Source organism: Cetorhinus maximus, chromosome 7, assembly GCF_964194155.1.
Source record: "Cetorhinus maximus chromosome 7, sCetMax3.hap1.1, whole genome shotgun sequence".
Classification (NCBI taxonomy): Eukaryota; Metazoa; Chordata; class Chondrichthyes; order Lamniformes; family Cetorhinidae; genus Cetorhinus; species Cetorhinus maximus.
Genome location: NC_135885.1, coordinates 42,063,013 through 42,081,389, shown reverse-complemented (window position 1 = coordinate 42,081,389; position 18,377 = coordinate 42,063,013). Strand labels below are relative to the sequence as shown.

Sequence of the window (18,377 nt, the reverse complement as noted above, 5' to 3'; positions counted from 1 at the left end):
GTAAATGCAATAGGAGCAAAGGGTTTGCAGTTACACATGCAATTGGGAGTTGGGACAGGAGCTGTATTCTGCAACCAATGCCCAAATTAAGTTTATACTGCCATATCATATCTGTCAGGAAGATTTAATAATTCTCATAATGTTATTGGAATTTATTGTAAAATAGAGTAATAGTGGGGTCTGTGTCTATGAGCGGAATTTTCTGAGCTCGCTGGCAGTGGGTGTAATAGGTGGTGTGCACAGAAAATATAGTGCAACCTGCTTCACGATGGCGTGAAGGCAGTTCGCGATCATCCGCTCAGCCCGCCAACGGTGAGCCACGTTTCCTGCTATCAGCCGGCAGGGAACTAATTGTAATACATTAGCATATAATTAAAAGGCCATCCCGGCAGGTTCTTGAAGCCCCAGTGTATCGTCCGTCCACGTCGGCAGGAAATCACACCGACGTGTTTCATAACAGCACACAGGCAACGTGCGCTTGGTGGCCTTCACTTTGGGGAGAACTGAGGTGACTGATCAGCAGCGTTCTCCACAGCTCACCCATTATTTACAGAACTCAGGGGCGCCGGGGGCAACTGATGCCTGGCCTCAGAGGCGACTGCTGGGGGTGGGGGGCAGCGACAGTGTCTGGGGGCAAGTGCTGGCCAGCCTTGGAGACAACTGCTGAGGGGGGGCAGGGGGGTGAAGTGCGGCCCTGGTGCTGCATCCCGTGCACAGGCAATCGAGGTAGGGGGCAGGGTAAGCGAGGGGAGTGGCCATGCATTAGGGACACCTGTATAAACTGACCATGCCTCTGCAACTAAGACAGATCAGGCGCAGCCACAGTGATATGATTGGGGTCAGGCTCCAAGCCAGTCCGCCCATGCAAGCAATGTGGAGGCACCAAAGGGCCACCAACCGCTCCATACATTCCCCGGCACAGACTTCGGAGTAGTTGGACTGCACAACTTGTAAAATCTCTATGCCAACGCTGGCCATGTAGCAGTCACTGCTGGAGGTGCTCACAGCCCCTTGCAATCTCAGCATCCTGGTTTGGACTAGTGTCTCCCATGTCGCAGGTTGACAGGGCAGCCATGCAGCGCATTCATCTCTGGCCATCCGAGGGGACCAGCACTCTCCTGGAAGCATTAAGGGTGGCCACACAGGGCCAGGAAAGGTGCTAAGTACAGCCATGATTACCAAATCTCTCTCCCTTTCATGCTGCAGGAGGACCACATCAGGATCACGGATCATGGTGACCTAGCTGTAAGCCTGATGGCCTACAGAAACTGCAGCAGATGGAGGAGAGAGCGACCGAGGCACCTGGCCGTGTAAAGGCAGGAGCAGTAACCTCATGAAGAAGTGGCAGCAGGAGCTCCCACACAAGCTGCCCAGGAGTGACAGCAAGCCGTGGCTGGTCAGCGCCTAGCAACACCCAGGGTCTATAGACGCCACCTGCCATTCCTGCAGATGACTGAGAAACAGTGTCGCATGTCGAGGGACCTGGTGGCTCACATCTGCCACTTACTGTAGGACTTGGCACCAAGGGGACATGGAGGGCATCCACGGTGAAATTCAGAAGCAGTGTGTTATTATTTCCAAAGATTACAAGTAAAATTAGAACTATGAGAGATTTTTTATTATCAGAAAGGTAAAGACCATAAGACTATAAGACATAGGAGCAGAAATTAGGCCATTCGGCCCATCGAGTCTGCTCCGCCATTCAATCATGGCTGATGTGTTTCTCAACCCCATTCTCCCGCCTTCTCCCCGTAACCTGTGATCCCCTTACCAATCAAGAACCTATCTATCTCGGTCTTAAATACACTCAATGACCTGGCCTCCACAGCCTTCTGTGGCAATGAATTCCATAGATTCATCACTCTTTGGCTAAAGAAGTTTCTCCTCGTCTCTGTTCTAAAAGGTCTTCCCTTTACTCTGAGGCTGTGCCCTCGGGTCCTAGTCTCTCCTACTAATGGAAACATCTTCCCCACGTCCACTCTATCCAGGCCTTTCAGTATTCTGGAAGTTTCAATCAGATCCCCCCTCATCCTTCTAAACTCCATCGAGTATAGACCCAGAGTCCTCAAACGTTCCTCTTTTGTTAAGCCTTTCATTCCTGGGATCATTCTCGTGAACTTCCTCTGGACCCTCTCCAGGGCCAGCACATCCTTCCTGAGATACGGGGCCCAAAATTACTCACAATATTCTAAATGTGGTCTAACCAGTGCCTTATAAAGCCTCAGCAGCACATCCCTGCTTTTATATTCTAGTCCTCTCAAAATAAATGCCAACATTGCATTTGCCTTCCTAACTACCGACTCAACCTGCAAGTTAACCTGAAGAGAATCCTGGACTAGGACTCCCAAGTCCCTTTGCACTCCAGATTTCTGAATTCTCTCCCCATTTAGAAAATAGTCTATGCTTCTATTCTTCCTACCAAAGTGCATGACCTCACACTTCCCCACGGTGTATTCCATCTGCCACTTCTTTGCCAATTCTCCTAACCTGTCCAAATCCTTCTGCAGCCTCCCCGCCTCCTCAATACTACCTGTCCCTCCACCTATCTTTGTATCATCTGCAAACTTAGCCAGGATGCCCTCAGTTCCTTCATCTAGATCATTAATGCATAAGGTGAAAAGTTGTGGTCCCGACACTGACCCCTGTGGAACTCCACTAGTCACCAGCCGCCATCCTGAGAAGGACCCCCTTATCCCCACTCTCTGCCTCCTGCCAGACAGCCAATCTTCTATCCATGCTAGTACCTTGCCTCTAACACCATGGGCTCTTATCTTACTGAGCAGCCTCCTGTGTGGCATCTTGTCAAAGGCCTTCTGGAAGTCCAAGTAGATAACATCCATTGGCTCTCCTTTGTCTAACCTACTCGTTACCTTCTCAAAGAATTCTAACAGATTTGTCAGGCATGACCTCCCTTGATGAAACCATGCTGACTTTGCCCGATTTTACCATGCACTTCCAAGTATTCTGAAATCTGATCCTTAATAATGGACTCTAAAATCTTACCAACGACCGAGGTCAGGCTAATCGGCCTGTAATTTCCCATCTTTTGCCTCACTCCCTTCTTAAACAGGGGGGTTACATTAGCGATTTTCCAGTCCTCTGGGACCCTCCCTGACTCCAGTGATTCCTGAAAGATCACCACTAACGCCTCCACTATCTCTTCAGCTATCTCCTTCAGAACTCTGGGGTGTAATCCATCTGGTCCAGATGATTTATCCACCCTCAGACCTTTCAGTTTTCCTAGCACCTTCTCCTTGGTAATGGCCACCATACTCACCTCTGCCCCCCAACTCTCTTGAACTTTGGGGATGTCACTCGTGTCTTCCACTGTGAAGACTGACGCAAAGTACCTATTCAGTTCCTCCGCCATTTCTTTGTTCCCCACTACTACTTCTCCAGCGTCATTTTCCAGCGGCCCAATGTCCACTTATGCCTCTCTCTTACCCTTTATATTTCTAAAAAAAACTCTTGCAATCTTCTTTTATATTACTGGCTAGTTTACCCTCATATTTAATCTTCTCCCTCCTTATTTCTTTTTTAGTTGTCCTCTGTTGGTCTTTGTAGGCTTCCCAATCCCCTGGTTTCCCACTGCTCTTCGCCGCATTGTATGCTTTGTTTTTAGCTTTTATGCTGTCCCTGACTTCCCTTGTCAGCCATGGTTGCCTCGTCCTCCCTTTAGTATGCTTCTTCTTCCTAGGGATGAATTTTTGCTGTGTCTCCCAAATTACTCCCAGAAACTCCTGCCATTGCTGTTCCACTGTCTTTGCTGCTAGGCTCATCTCCCAGTCAATTCTGGCCAGCTCCTCCCTCATGCCTCTGTAGTTGTCTTGATTCAACTGTAATACCGTTACATCTGATTCCAGCTTTTTCCTCTCAAAGGTAAAGTTCAAAGACATAATGAAACAATGGGAATTTGCATTCAAAGGGGAAAGGAGTGAAGGTTGTGTGTAAGGGCAGGCATTCTAAGATCTAAACAATTGTGAAAAGTTTTCAGCATCTAAGCCTCAAGCTGCTGTCTATAAAGAACTGAAGTTAAGAAAACTCACTTTGAATTGGATTGTTTAGGGTACCGTGTTTCTTTGCCTGGGTCTTTTAAAATCTGTGTGTCTTACTTTGCCGTAACAAAAGTGTAACTGGGAATAAGATTAATTAGGGGATTTAGAAGTTATTATAGTAGTAATTTGTAGATCTAGGTATGTATTTGAAATCATTTTTTCTATTAATAAAGATTTAATTTAGTTTTGTAAGAAACCTATAAGACTTGGTAGTCTTATTACACTGAATTCAAAGCACACATCTTGAAATTTATACAAATTGCAAAACAAGTTGTGGCAGTTATTTCAAGTTTCCCTGGGATTTGAGCAGCTCAGCATTTACCATCGGCTGTGCCACGACAATATCACGTCAAAAATGAAGTAGAGAAAAACTGATAGAGCACAAGGACCGAGATGAGAGAAGAAGCACAAAACAGAAAAGAGAGAAGAAAGCACAAGAAGAGAGGCAGTAAAGTAAAGACATAAAAACAGCAAAGCGGCGTCATATTCACAGCCTTATGATGCATATAGCACGAGACACTACACACAGCTGCAGAACAACATTGAGAATGTGATTCCAGGACAGTTGTTTAAATTGCAAGCAAGAATTAAGGGGAAAATCACCTTCCTCTGTAGTTGGACTCTGGAGTTCAGCTCCGAGATCCCAGCTTGCAGTGCTGTTTGCTCGGTGAAGGTGAATATTTGAATTTTTCAGTTGCCTTTTAGGGCGCATTGGATGAAAATCCATAGATTGAATATCTGCAGATCCAGAAATATATTCAATTAAAAGACAAGTCTATACCACGACAAATAAGCAAATAGAATTTGCTGGGAAGAGTGTCCTGCAGTCAGAATCGCGGTGAAGCAGTCTGGGAAGAGTGTCCTGCAGTTAGTTCTTGTTGAAAATAACAAGAATGACATCACAAGACAGCGCGAGAGAACGGTGGAGAGATCAGAACCAGCGCGAGTGCGGGGAAGCTTCAAAAAGTGATGTCAGCACAAAGGTGAGAGCTGATTGGTGAGTAGTGGGTAAGTTTTTTTCTCCAATTTTTCTCCAGTTTAAAATAGATTAAGCGAAGGAAAGGTAAAGGTTCTAGTTTTTATTTAAAGTACATAAATAATTTAACTTTTTTTTTTACTTTATTTAACTTCAAGTAAGGGGTTTTTTTCAATTAGAGGCATGGCAGGGCAGCTCAGTCCGGTGTTATGCACCGCCTGCAGCATGTGGGAAGTCCTAGATGCTCCTTGCGCTCTGACCGATCATGTGTGCAGAAGTGCTACCAGCTGCAGCTACTTGAGCTCCGAGTTTCGGAGCTTGAGCGGCAGCTGGAGGCACTGAGGTGCATCTGCGAGGCTGAGAGTTTCGTGGATAGCACATTTTTAGATGTGGTCACCCCACAGCTTACGGAAGTGCAGACAGAGATGGAATGAGTGACCATCAGTCAGAAGAAAGGTGTCAGGCAGGTAGTCAGGAAATCCCCAGGGTGCATCTCGCTAAAGAACCGTTTTTCTCTGTTGGAAAATGGTGAGAGTGACGGTTCCTCTGGGGAGTGCAGCCACGCTCATGGCACTGTGAGTGGCTCAGCTGCACGTGGTGGGGGGGGTGGGGGGTGGGTGGAGGAAAAAGAGGGGAAGAGCAATAGTGGTAGGATACTCGATAATAAGGGGAACAGACAGGCATTTCTGTGGCCATAGACGTGACTCCAGGATGGTATGTTACCTCCCTGGTGCCAGGGTCAAGGAGGTCACTGAACAGCTGCAGGGCTTTCTAAAGGGGGAGGGCAAACAGACAGATCATGGTATATATTGGTACCAACAACATAGGTAGAAAGAGGGATGAGGTCCTACAAGCAGAATTTAGGGAGCTAGGAAACAGATTAAAAAACAGAACCTCAAAAAGTAGTAAGCTCTGGATTACTTCCGGTGCTACGCGCTAGTGAGTATGGAAATAGGAGGTTAGTCCAGATGAATGCGTGGCTGGAGAGATGGTGCAGGATGGAGAGCTTTAGATTTCTGGGACATTGGGACCGTTTCTGGGGGTGATGGGACCTGTACAACGCGGACGGGTTGCACCTGAACCAGAATGGGACCAACATCCGTGTGGGGAGGTTTGCTACTGCTGTTGGGGAGGGTTTAAACTAACTTGGCAGGGGGGCGGGATCGTGAGAGGAGGTTCAGCAAGGGGAGATGCACAGCCAAAATTAAAAGAGAGAGACCAAGTGAGTCTGGAAGGTATAGAAATTATAGGCCATTTAAGGCACAAGGGAGTTTGGCAAAGTTGGATGGTATTTATTTTAATGCAAGGAGTGTGACGAATAAGGCATATGAGTTGAGGGCACAAATTAACACATGGAAATATGATGTCAATGCTGTCACAGAGACATGGTTGAGAGATGGGCAGGATTCGCAGCTCAAATGTCCAGGATATAGGGTCTTCAGGCGAGACAGGGAAGAAGGTAAAAGAGGGGGTATCACAATATTGATCAAGGAATCAATTACAGCAGTAAGGAGGGATGACATCTTAGAAGGCTCCTCAAATGAAGCCAAATGGGTAGAACTGAAAAACAAAAAAGAAGCAATCACATTGCTGGGAGTGTACTATAGGCTCCCAAATAGGCAGAGGGAAATAAAAGAGCAGATATGTAGCAAATTTCAGAGAAGTGTAAAAATAATAGGGTAGTAATAGTGGGGGATTTCAACTTCCCCAATATTAACTGGGTTAGTCATAGTATGATAGGTTTAGAGGGAGCAGAATTCTTAAAATGCATCCAGGAGAGCCTTTTAAGCCAGTAGAAGGTCCTACAAGAGAGGGGGCGATCCTAGACTTAATTTTAGAGAATGAAGCCGTTCAAGTGGTAGGGGTATCAGTGGGGGAGCATTTTGCAGGTAGTGATCATAACTCCATTAGATTCCAGGTTGTTATGGAAAAGGACAAGGGTGGGCCAGAAATCAGAGTTCGAAGTTGGGAGAAGGCCGATTTTAATAAGGTCAGATATGATTTGGCCAGAGTGGACTGGGAGCAGCTACTTTTAAGTAAATCTGCATCAGAGCAGTGGGACTCATTCAAGAAGGAAATAGGGAGAGTACAGAGCCAACATATTCCAGTAAAGACAAAGGGTGGGACCAACAAATCCAGGGAATCCTGGATGTCGAGGGATATACAGGATTGGATAAAGAGAAAAAGGGAGGCTTATGGCAGATACCGAGGGCTCAAAACAGCGGAAGCCCTAGAGGAGTATAGAATGTGTAGGGAGGGCGGGGGGAACTTAAAAAGGAAATTAGGAGAGCAAAAAGGGGGCAGGAAAAAACATTGGCAGGTAAAATAAAGGAAAATCCAAAGTTATTTTACAAGTACAATAAGAGTAAGAGGATAACTAGGGAAAGAGTAGGGCCCATTAAGGATCATAGTGGTAATTTGTGCGTGGAGCTGGAAGACATAGGTAGGGTTCTAAATGAATACTTTGTGTCGGTGTTCACAAATGAGAGGGACGACATGGGTATGGAAATCAGGCAGAAAGACTGATATAATTCAAGAGATTAGCATAGAAAGGGAGGAGGTTCTAAATGGTCTGGCAGGCTTAAAAGTAGATAAGTCTCCAGGCCAATGTGGTACTGTTATTCAAGAAGGGAGGAAGGGATAAACCAGGGAACCACAGGCCAGTCAGTCTAACCTAGGTGGTGGGGAAACTATTGGAAGCAATTCTGAAGGACAGAATTAATCTACACTTGAAGAGGCAGGGATTAATCAAGGACAGTTAGCATGGTTTTCTTAAGGGGAGGTCATGTCTGACCAATTTGATTGAATTTTTCAAAGAGGTGACCAGGTGTGTAGGTGAGAGCAATGCATTTGATGTAGTCTACTTGGACCTCAGCAAGGCTTTTGATAAGATTCCGCATGGGAGACTGATAACGAAGGTTAGAGCACATGGGATCCAAGGCAATTTGGTAAATTGGATCCAGAATTGGCTGAGTGGCAGGAAGCAGAAGGTGATGGTCGAGGGGTGTTTTTGTGATTGGAATTGGTGAGGTGGTAAATAGTGAGGAGAATAGCCTTAGATTACAGGAGGATACAGACGGGCTGGTCAGATGGGCAGATCAGTGGCAAATGGAATTTAATCCGGATAAGTGTGAGGTGATGCACTGCGGCAGGACCTTGGTGTGTACATCCACCAGTCCCTTAAGGTAGCGGGACAGGTAGATAAGGTGGTTAAGAAGGCATATGGGATACTTGCCTTTATTAGCTGAGGCATAGAATATAAGTGCAGGGAGGTTATGCTTGAACTGTATAAAACACTGGTTAGGCCACAGCTAGAGTATTGCGTGCAGTTCTGGAATCCGCATTATAGGAAGGATGTGACTGCACTGGAGAGAGTGCAGAGAAGATTTACCAGGATGTTGCCTGGGCTGGAGAGTCTTAGTTATGAGGAGAGATTGGATAGATTGGGGTTATTTTCCCTGGAGCAGAGGAGATTGAAGGGGGACATGACTGAGGCGTATAAAATTATGAGGGGCCTAGATAGGGTAGACAAGAAGGAACTTTTCCCCTTGGAGGGATCAATAACCAGGGGGCATAGATTTAAGGTAAGGGGCAGGAGGTTTAGAAGGGATGTGAGGAAGAATTATTTCACCCAGAGGGTGGTGGGAATCTGGAACTCACTGTCTGAAAGGGTGGGAGAGGCAGAAACCCTCATAACATTTAAGAAGTATTCGGATGTGCACTTGCGATGCCATGGCATACAAGGCTATGGGCCTAGTGCTGGAAAATGGGATTAGAATAGTAGGTCCTTGTTTGACTGGCACAGACTTGATGGGCCTAAGGGCCTTTTTCTGTGCTGTAGATCTCTATGATTCTGTGAGAATTTGAATAAATCCTTTGACTGATCAGAGTCAAAATTAATTACTCCATGTTATATCTTAAAAGCATTAGGTTTTTGCATGTGTGCTATTTTTCTTAGTTTTGAGAGTGTGGAGATCAATCAAGGTTACATAATCAACATAGGAACAGGAATAAGCCACTTCGTCCCTCAGTTCTGTTCTGCTAGAATCCTACCGACTTTTGTGTTAAAACCGCTTCCTGATTTCACATTAACTGGCCTAGCTCTAATTTTAAGCCTACGGCCTGGACTTCTCAAAGGCAAAATGGGTCCCTTGGCTGGGGCTGAAAGCAGACGACTATCCTTCTTCAGTGGGTGGCAGGGATCAGGGCAGCATATTACAGGTGGCAGCCAGTTAAGCGGCCAACACTGGGCCTGCGACCTTATTAAGGATAGAAACCTATCCCCAAGAGCTGCTGGCCCTCTGATTGGGCCAGCAGCCTCAGCAGGGCCACCAAAGGAGCTGCTGAGGCAGGCAGTTGACCTGGGACCTACAACAGGTAGGTGAAGACTAAATTTTAAATAATTAAAAAGGGCTGAATGTTAAAGGGAAAACTGCTCTGGAGAAATAATTTTTGCTGAGGGGACTGCCTTCCCTCCTTATGACCCCCCATTAGTTTCATAAAACCTCCCACCTAGGCTGCTGCTCCATTTATCTGGTGGTTTCTTCAAATGGCAGAAGTCAGCATCGCCATCAGCATTTTGTTGATGCACTGTTAAATGGCCCTAATTGAGCCTTTAAATGTGTAAATTGATTGCTCACCCCAAAGAGTTGGGCAGTCTATCTGCTTCCAGTCCTGGCATAGGTAAAATGTTGGTGGGATCATGTTGGGAAGCTAAAGGCAGAATTTTCTGCCTGTCGGGTAGGCGGGGAGCCGATCCCCGCCGGAGAAGCACCACTATTTTACATGGGCGGGCCAATTAAGGCCCTATTTTACATGGGCAGTAAGTGCTATGCGCTCCCTGTGCCGGGCTGGGGGGGGGGAGCCCTAAAATCGAGAGTGTGCTCTTTCACGCATGTGCAGGAAAGAGTGCACATTTCCCTGAGGCTAAGTGCAGCCTCAGGGAGATCACTTACACTTTGAAAAATATTAAAAATAGAAAAAAAAAGATTCCCTAACATGCCCCCCTCATGTGACAATGGGACATGTTCATAATTTACACTATAACTTTATTAATCTTTTAAAAATCCTGCATGAAACCTCATCCTGCCGGTGGATGAGGTTTCATGTTTTTTCTATTTGCCGCTGGGGCTCCTGGCCTGCTCGTCAGACTTAAGGTTGGACGGGCAGGTCCTTTAATTGTTTCAATGATCCTGTCAATTGCCTCAATTGGCCAATGACAGGTCGGCGGGCCAGTAGCTGATTTTGCTGCACCCCTGCATTCCTGAAAATTTAAATGCGGTGGGATGACGTTGGGGGTTCCGCCTGACATCATCCCATGTCATTTTATGCGTCGGCGAGCGGGCCCCAACCCCTGCTCGCCGACGGCAAAATTCTGCCCTAAATCAGCACTACTCCGTGATTTTCCTAGTCCACAGCCCCATCCCCAGGGGCCAGTAAAATTCAGCCATATGTCTTCTTGATCATTATTACCTCATCACACAAAATTTCTTTGCATCTGCCATATCAAATCTATTATTTTAAACACATTGATTAGAGTGCCTCCCCACCCTCCGCCAACTATCGAAACTCAAGGGGATTCAAGACAAGTTTATGAGAAAGCAAAATACTGCAGATGCTTGAAATCGGAAATAAAAACAGGAAATGCTGAAGGTACTAAACAGATCTGGCAGTATCTGTGGAGGGACAAATAATGTTAACATTTCAGGTCTGTGAACTTTCATCCGAACAAGTTTATGCAACCTGGCTTTATAATTTAATCCTTACTGTCTCCTAATTTAGTGTCATCTGTAAACTTGAAAATACAACACTTCATTTCTTCATCCAGTTATTAATATACATGATGAAACATCGAAGCCTAGTAGAGATATTTGGGAAACCATCACTTGTCACACCTCACCAGAAAATATCCTGGGGTGGAAGCCATAAGGCCCTGAAGCTTTGTATATCTCAAGTCCTTCTATATTCTCCATTACCGTTATTTTTTTTGCATTAAATACACCAAGTTCCTCCTCTCGACTTATTTTTAGGTTCCCATGTAATGCTAATAATTTGTCCTATTCCTCCACTGTGAAAACAGATTCAAAGTTCTCATTTAACAAGTCAGATATTTCCTTATTTCATTATAGTCTCACGTGTATTCATCTTTAATGAGCCCTCATTTCCCATTACCACTCTCTTTCTCCTTAATACATTAGAAGAATTAGGGACAATCATTATCACTTGAGGAAAAAGTACTCAGGAAACTAAAGGGACTAAAGACTGACAAGTCCCCTGGACCTGATGGCCTGCATCCTTGGATCTTAAAAGAAATGGCTGCAGAAATAGTGGATGCACTGGTTGTAATCTTCCAAAATTCCTTAGATTCTGAAAAGGTTCCAGCAGTTTGGAAAAGTGAAAATGTAATAGCAAAAAAAGAAGTAAAATACTGCGGATGCTGGAAATCTGAAATAAAAACATGAAATGCTGAGTAAACTCAGCAGGTCTGACAGCATCTGTGGAGAGAGAAACAGAGTAAACATTTCAAGTCTTCTTCTGACTCTTCTTCAGAGCAAATGTAATACCTTTGTTCTAGAAAGGAGGGAGACAGAAAGGAGGAAACTGTTGGCCAGTTATCCTAATGTCTATCATTGAGAAAATACTAGAATCCATTATTAAAGGAGGAAGCAACAGGGAATTTAGAAAATCGTAATATTATCAAGCAGAATCAACATGGTTTTATGAAAAGGAAATTATGTTTGACCAATTTCTTAGCGTTCTTTGAGGATGTAACAAGCAGGATGGATAAAGGGGAATCGGTAGATGTAGTATAGTACAATTTCCAAAAGGTGCCACATAATAGATTACTACACAAGATAAGAACTCATGGTGTTGGGGGTATTATATTAGCCTGAATACAAGATTGGCTAACTAACAGACTCAGGATAAATGGGTCATTTTCAAGTTGGCAAACTGTAACTAGTGGGATACCACAGGGATCAGCGATGGGGCCTCAACTATTTACGATCTATATTAAAGACTGGATGAAGGGACAGATTGCATTGCAGCCAAATTTGCTGATGATACAATCAAAGGTAGGAAAGCAAATTGTGAGAAGGAACAAAAGGTGGAATTTAATCAGAAGAGCATGGCTCCTGATGGTAGGACCGGAAGTGGGCGTCACTTCTGTTCATGCGTTGGGAGCCGCAAAACATGCAATTACGATGCAAATCATAAATGTACACAGTGGGCACATGCCATTATGTAGCAGCGACAGGCAGAAGTGTTCACACCCACCATCAGCTGCCGCAATTCCAGTTTGAGGCAGGCTTTAAAAGGCCTGCCTCTGCAAGTGTCCAGTCTCTGCAGGAAGGGAGAACTGAGTTGTATACAATCTGTTCAGTAGGTCTCACAAAGAGCTCAGAGCCTTGTATAGTTGAACATTAAGTATTTATTGATAACACACAACTATGTACAGGGTATAGCCCAAGGTATGAGCTAACTCTGAGCTTGCTTCTACACAGGTCTCTGCCCCATCCACAACTCTCTCTAGTCTCAGGTCATGCGTCCCTTTACATCACATTGTGGGCAGTACTGTTTTAGTCCCACATTAACCTTTGCTATGCTGGATACCCTTATACTACAAATTGGAAGCAAGTTTGCAGCTAGATCCTCCACTTCCAGAGCCATTAAACGTTTCTTTTGAGATTTACAGCCTCCATCCTCCCGGACACCTTTCAGGAAGCAATCCCCATCACACCCTTCTCATCTGCCAAAGCATCTTCTTGGACCCTCATCACTCCCCCTTCTGTTCTGCCAAATCATCCTGTTGAACGTCCATCATTCCACCCTCTTCTCTGCCAAATTATCCTTTTGGATACACATCACCACCCCCCACCCTCATTCAGGCATGTATGGATACACACAGTTACTTACAGTGGCCCCACAGTTCACTGATGCCTCCCTGCAGGTTCTCCTCCAGGTCGTCCAGGAACTGCGGGAGGTTTTCATCCCCAGCGATGGAAATAGATCACCCTCTGTCCAGGCAGCCTGGACGGAGGTCGCAGAGGAAGTGAGCAGACATGGTGTCCTGACACAAACATGCGTGTGTGCCACAAAAAGGTGAACAACATCCTCTGATCCACAGGCTAAGTGGCAATGTGGCGCAGCATCAAAGGACCTCTCATGAGGGCCTCTCAAATCAATGGTGCTTTGCAAGTGTGGGGAGGGATGAGGCTGGAAAATGTGTGGTCATCAGAACCACATGGCAAAATAGGCCTGATGGTGCGACAGCTCTGGATGATAAGGCAATTGGGTACCAGTTAGAATCTGTGGCCAGTGCGTGGCTTGGGGATGTATGGGGACAAGGGTATTAGATGTCCCTTGACATGCCACTAAGTCTCTACTTTGTCATGCAAGACAAAGAGATCTTCAATGTCAGGGAGAGGGCCAAGACTGGAGGAGGAGTGGCCAACCTGAAAGTTCTGATTCCACGTGAGGAGGAAACCATGGAGATTGCAGGCAAGCAGGGCAGCCAGTCTATTGCAGATGGCGAGGTTGGATTAGCCAGTCAGCAAACTGAGAATGCCTCCAACCTGGTGTTGAGACATGAGTACATTAGAGATATTGGTTTTCTGATAGACTGAACATCTCCTTAATGTCTTTCTTGTTTTTCTCCACTGCAGGATGTTGCCATAGGCTGAGAAGGCCCAAGGTCATAGAGGAAGGTGGTGACTCTACCTCTGATCATGAAGACCAAGAACCCAGAGGATGTGCCGTCATCTGCCTCTCCTTCATCCTTCACCAGCACTGTTATACTCACTCGGGTTTTGGAGTTTGTGTATAGAATCGGGGCACATGCTAGTGATCACCTCATGGACATATCCCAGCAGCTGTGGGTGGCTGAGTCAGCTGAGGTCCCTGACAGTGGGAGGACTGAGCCCCAGTCTGATGACGAGCTGCTGGTCTTGGCCACAATAATCTGATGCAGAGACAAGCAAGGGAAAATCTGGCAGAGGTGCCAGAGACTATGTAGAACCTTGTGCAGACAGTGGAGGAGCCCATGCAAGACTTGAATTCTGCCATGGCTCCAGGGTGTGAGCATATGGCTTCCTCCTTGGATTGGTTGGCAACTGCCATGCAGAGCCAGGTCTATCACACATCTCATATGCTTGAAGGCTTGCATTCTGTCACACTGGCCACAGGCTCAATGCAGCAGTGGCTAGGCAAGAGGGGAACAAAGCACTTGGATCTCCCTCCAGGTGCCCCTACTCCTCAGGGATACAGGGAGGTACTATTGTGCATCAAGAGGGAAGAACAGTGCCAGCCAGCCACCTTCAGCCTGTCCTCTCAGGGAACCTCCAGGGTGACCAGTCACTTCTTATGTCCTCTGCTTGTGACCCCAGAGCCTCCATTAGGCAGGAGGGAGGAAGGTGCCCCTTCAAGAGACCCCCCAGTAGGCCGGGGTTCTCAACACCTCAGACCTCCAGAGTATATCTGCTAAGATCATCACATGCAACAGGGTATCACTCTCAACAGCCTGCCCCCTCATCAACTGATGTTGGGGTTGTGAAAAATTGAGGCATTATGAGGGCACAATGGAGCCGCAGGTGTCCAGACACTGTAAAGCTATGCACGTGTATTTTTTGTTCATTTGATTTTTATGTGCATCATGTGCATTTTTTGGGGATGTCCTCCTTCAGAGTACATATTGTACTGACATTCTTCAGGATAAGCGATTATTTCTAAATGAAGGGTACTGAATGACTTCTCACTTGTGTACACTGTGAGGGAACCAATATTTCTGGATTGTTTCTGTGTGTTTTTGGGGCAGAGACTGGGCCCTTGCTGAAGGACTACAACTCCCGGCATACCTGGGGTCCTGGAGCAAGCGCCGAGGGTGGCAGAGAGACAGGCTGCACATACTCAGAGGTGGCGCGAAAACCTGATTGCAGGATCTGGGGAAGTGACATGAAAAGCTTACTCACGTGACCTGGAGTGCAGCACCAAAACACGACCAGTGTGAGGCGTGAAGAGGAGCCCACATGATAGTCAGGAGCAGAAGAGGTTAGGCTCTGTGCAGCTGAAGTGCTGTTGTTAGCTCCGTGCAGCTGGGGCTCAGAGCTCAGGAGCAGTTGATAGCTCCATGCTGCTGGGGAGCTGGGGCTCAGAGAAGCCTGGGAGCAGTGTCAGTTCTGTGAAGCTGGAGAACTGCCAGCTCAGTGAAGCTGGAATCCGGGGCACAAGAGGAAGCCCATGGGGAGTCATCGTCAGCTCAATGAAGCTGAAGAAGAGGTGCTTGCTCCGTGAATCTGGGAACAGGGGCAAAGAAAGCCCGTGAGCAGTGCTATTCTGCTCAGCGCTGCTAGAGAGCTGAGATTGTGCCAGTGAATAGATGCTGGGGTGCAGCCTTGTAAACCCAGTGGGACACAGTCTCAAGAGAAGAGATAGAATAGTCACTGGAGCATTCTTAAGTTTGTGTCCCTTGCCTGCAAGTAGTTGTCAGGCAAGTGGTGAGGATGACACAGAGTCTACAGAGGGATATAGACAGGTTAAGTGAGTGGGCAAAAACATGGCAGATGGAATATAATGTGGGAAAGTGTGAGGTTATGCACTTTGGCAGAAAGAATAGAGGAGCTGAATATTATTAAAATGGAGAAAGACTGCAGAAGGCTACAGCACAGATGGATTTGGGGGTCCTTGTACATGAATCCTAAAAAGCTAGCATACAAGTTCAGCGTAATAGGTAAGGAAAATGGAATGTTGGTCTCTTTTTCAAAGGTAATGGAGTATAAAAATAAGGAAGTCTTGTTAAAACTATACAAGGCACTAGTTAGACCACACCTGGAATACTGTGAACAATTTTGGTCCCCTTATCCAAGGAAAGATATACTGGTATTGGAGGCAGTCCAGAGAAGGTTCACGAGGTTGACCCTGGGTATGGAGGGATTTTCTTATGAGGAGAGGTTGAGTAGGTTAGGCCTGTAATCATTGGAGTTTAGAAGAATGAGTGGCGACCTTATTGAAACATATAAGATTCTTAGGGGGCTTGACAGGTTAAATGCTGAGAGGTTGTTTCCCCTTGTGGGAGAGTCTAGGACCAGAGGGCATAATCTCAGAGTAAGTGGTCGCCCATTTAAAACAGAGATGAGGAGGAATTTCTTCACTCAGAAGGTAGACAATCTGTGGAATTCTTTACAACAGAGGGCTGTAGAGGCTGGGTCGTTAAGTATATGCAAGGCTGAGATAGACAGATTTTTAATCATTAAAGAATCAAGGGTTATGGGGAAAAGGCAGGAAAGTGGAGTTGAGGATTATCAGATCAGCCATGTTCTCATTGAATGGTGGAGCAGACCCAATGGGCCGAATGGCCTACTTCTGCTCCTACGTCTTATGGTCTTAAGAGCTGCTGTTGAAGGGAAATCAGAGGTTAAATCCTCGAAGGAAAGGAACTGAAATCCCTCAAGATAGAGTTTAAAAAATGTTTGTACTTACAGTGGCCACTGACATCTGGGTGGGTTGCTGAGAAAATCAACGGGATCCATTTTAGTTGTGTCTTCCATTTGTTTAAAAAAAAATTTTTTCATGGAATATGGGCATCACTGTCAAGGCCAGCATTTTTTGCCCATTTCTAATCGCCTTTGAACTGAGTAGCTTGGTAGAGCATTTCAGAGGGCAGTTAAGAATCAACAACATTACTGTGGGTCATGTTGCTGTGGGTCATGTAGGCTAGATCAGTTAAGGAAGGCACATTTCCCTCCCCAAAGGACATAAGCGAACCAGGTGGATTATGACAATCAATGATAGTTTCATGGTCACCATTACGGAGGCTGGTTTTCAATTCCAGATTTTTATTAAACAAATTTAAATTCCACCAACTGCCACGGTGGGATTTGAACCCATGTCCTCAGAGCATTAGCTTGCATCTCTGGATTACTAGTCCAGTTAAATTACTACTATGCCACCATCTCCCTGTGTGCAGTTTGTGGTTTGTATTCAACCATAGCTTGCCTGTTAATTCATGTTTACCTCACATTAACTCTAGGTGTTACTCTAGGAGTATAAGATAAAAAGTATTGACTGTTGATTGTATAGTAAAAATTCTTCTGTTTGTTTAAAACCACGGAATCATGTGGCTTTATTCTCTTAGTAAGTAACTGGGATTTCAAATTTTGTCTACTTTAAAAAAGACTCAAGTTACTGGTCCCTATCCGGATCATAACAGGCATGTAACGGAGCAACAATACAATGGTATATTGGAGGTCAGTTTTAATGTGTGTGGCTTGATTTGTATTCTAAAGGTAATGCGACAGGCCTGAACATACAGCATCTACAGGCCTTTCCATAAATGACGTCTCAAGAAGATTGGCTGAGGTTACTTATCAGTGCGAGAAGTGATGTGCTGCTCGTGCATTTGTGGCCCTGTCACTGTGGACAAGGAACAGAAAGATGGCTTATAATAGCTTCAGTGACTTATGGGTCAGTGCAAAGCCTGTATCCTTGGGAGCAGTAAGGTCTGCTCCCCTTGGCCGTCTAGGGAGCAGAGGACATGGGTAGTGAGGTAGCTCCGGATGGAGGCTGGCAGAAGTGGGCATACATTCCGAGCAGGCAATGGTTTGCAGATGATGCAATGATGGTCATATAGATGCTTTATTCTAGGTCAAAACAATTGAAGATGAGGTTGTCTGCAACAACTCTGGCATGTCTCTCCATGGCCCTGGCATCTTGGAGAGGTGCTGTAATATTTCTGTCCTCTTCTTCATATTCCTCTCCATCATCATCTGAGGAGGAGAGTAACTTCTCCATGTCCTTACATGGCAATTCCTCTCCCTTTTGCAATGCAACATTGTGCATTGCACAGCAGACTATGACAATCCTGGATATCCTCTGTGACGCGTATTGCAATGCTCCGCCAGAGGAGTTAAGGCAGCAGAAGAACATTTTCAGCAAACCAATGGTCTCTATGATTTACCTACATGCTGCATTGTAATGCTCCTCCACGAAGCTAAGGGGTTGACGCACTGGTATCATGAGCCACGTCCTGAGGGGATAACTCTAGTCACCCAGGATACAACCTCGCGCTTGGCAACATAATTGGGCAGGGAAGTTGGGGCCATAATACAGAACCTCCCTGTTTGGCCAGAAGGCTGTTTAATAGCCCACCCGTACTTGCTGCATTATCAGCTGACTGCAGATTTCACCAATGACAAGCTTCTCCCGCGTGTTTTCCATGCACTCCGCCAGCACTTAGAATTTTAATTATAATGGTGCAGGAAATGGGAAAAAGAGAGAGGACATAAGTGATGCACACTTCCGGTTGCAACATCAGGGACGGCACGCTGCTGTCAAAATCCCGGCCTAAGGGAGAG

General features: G+C 45.9%; 1 protein-coding gene across 2 annotated transcripts in view; it reads right to left on the bottom strand.

The window, feature by feature from the left end:
* Positions 1 to 18,377, bottom strand: part of lnx2a (ligand of numb-protein X 2a) — a 231,927-nt gene that overhangs the window by 54,877 nt on the left and 158,673 nt on the right. For both annotated transcript variants that reach the window (XR_013577097.1, XM_078545383.1), the window contains exon 4: positions 4,659 to 4,793. Coding sequence is in view for 1 of the 2 variants with exons in the window: in XM_078545383.1 (XP_078401509.1) it covers positions 4,659 to 4,793 (135 nt within the window). In the remaining variant the exon portion in view is untranslated. The remainder of the gene's footprint in view (positions 1 to 4,658; positions 4,794 to 18,377) is intronic.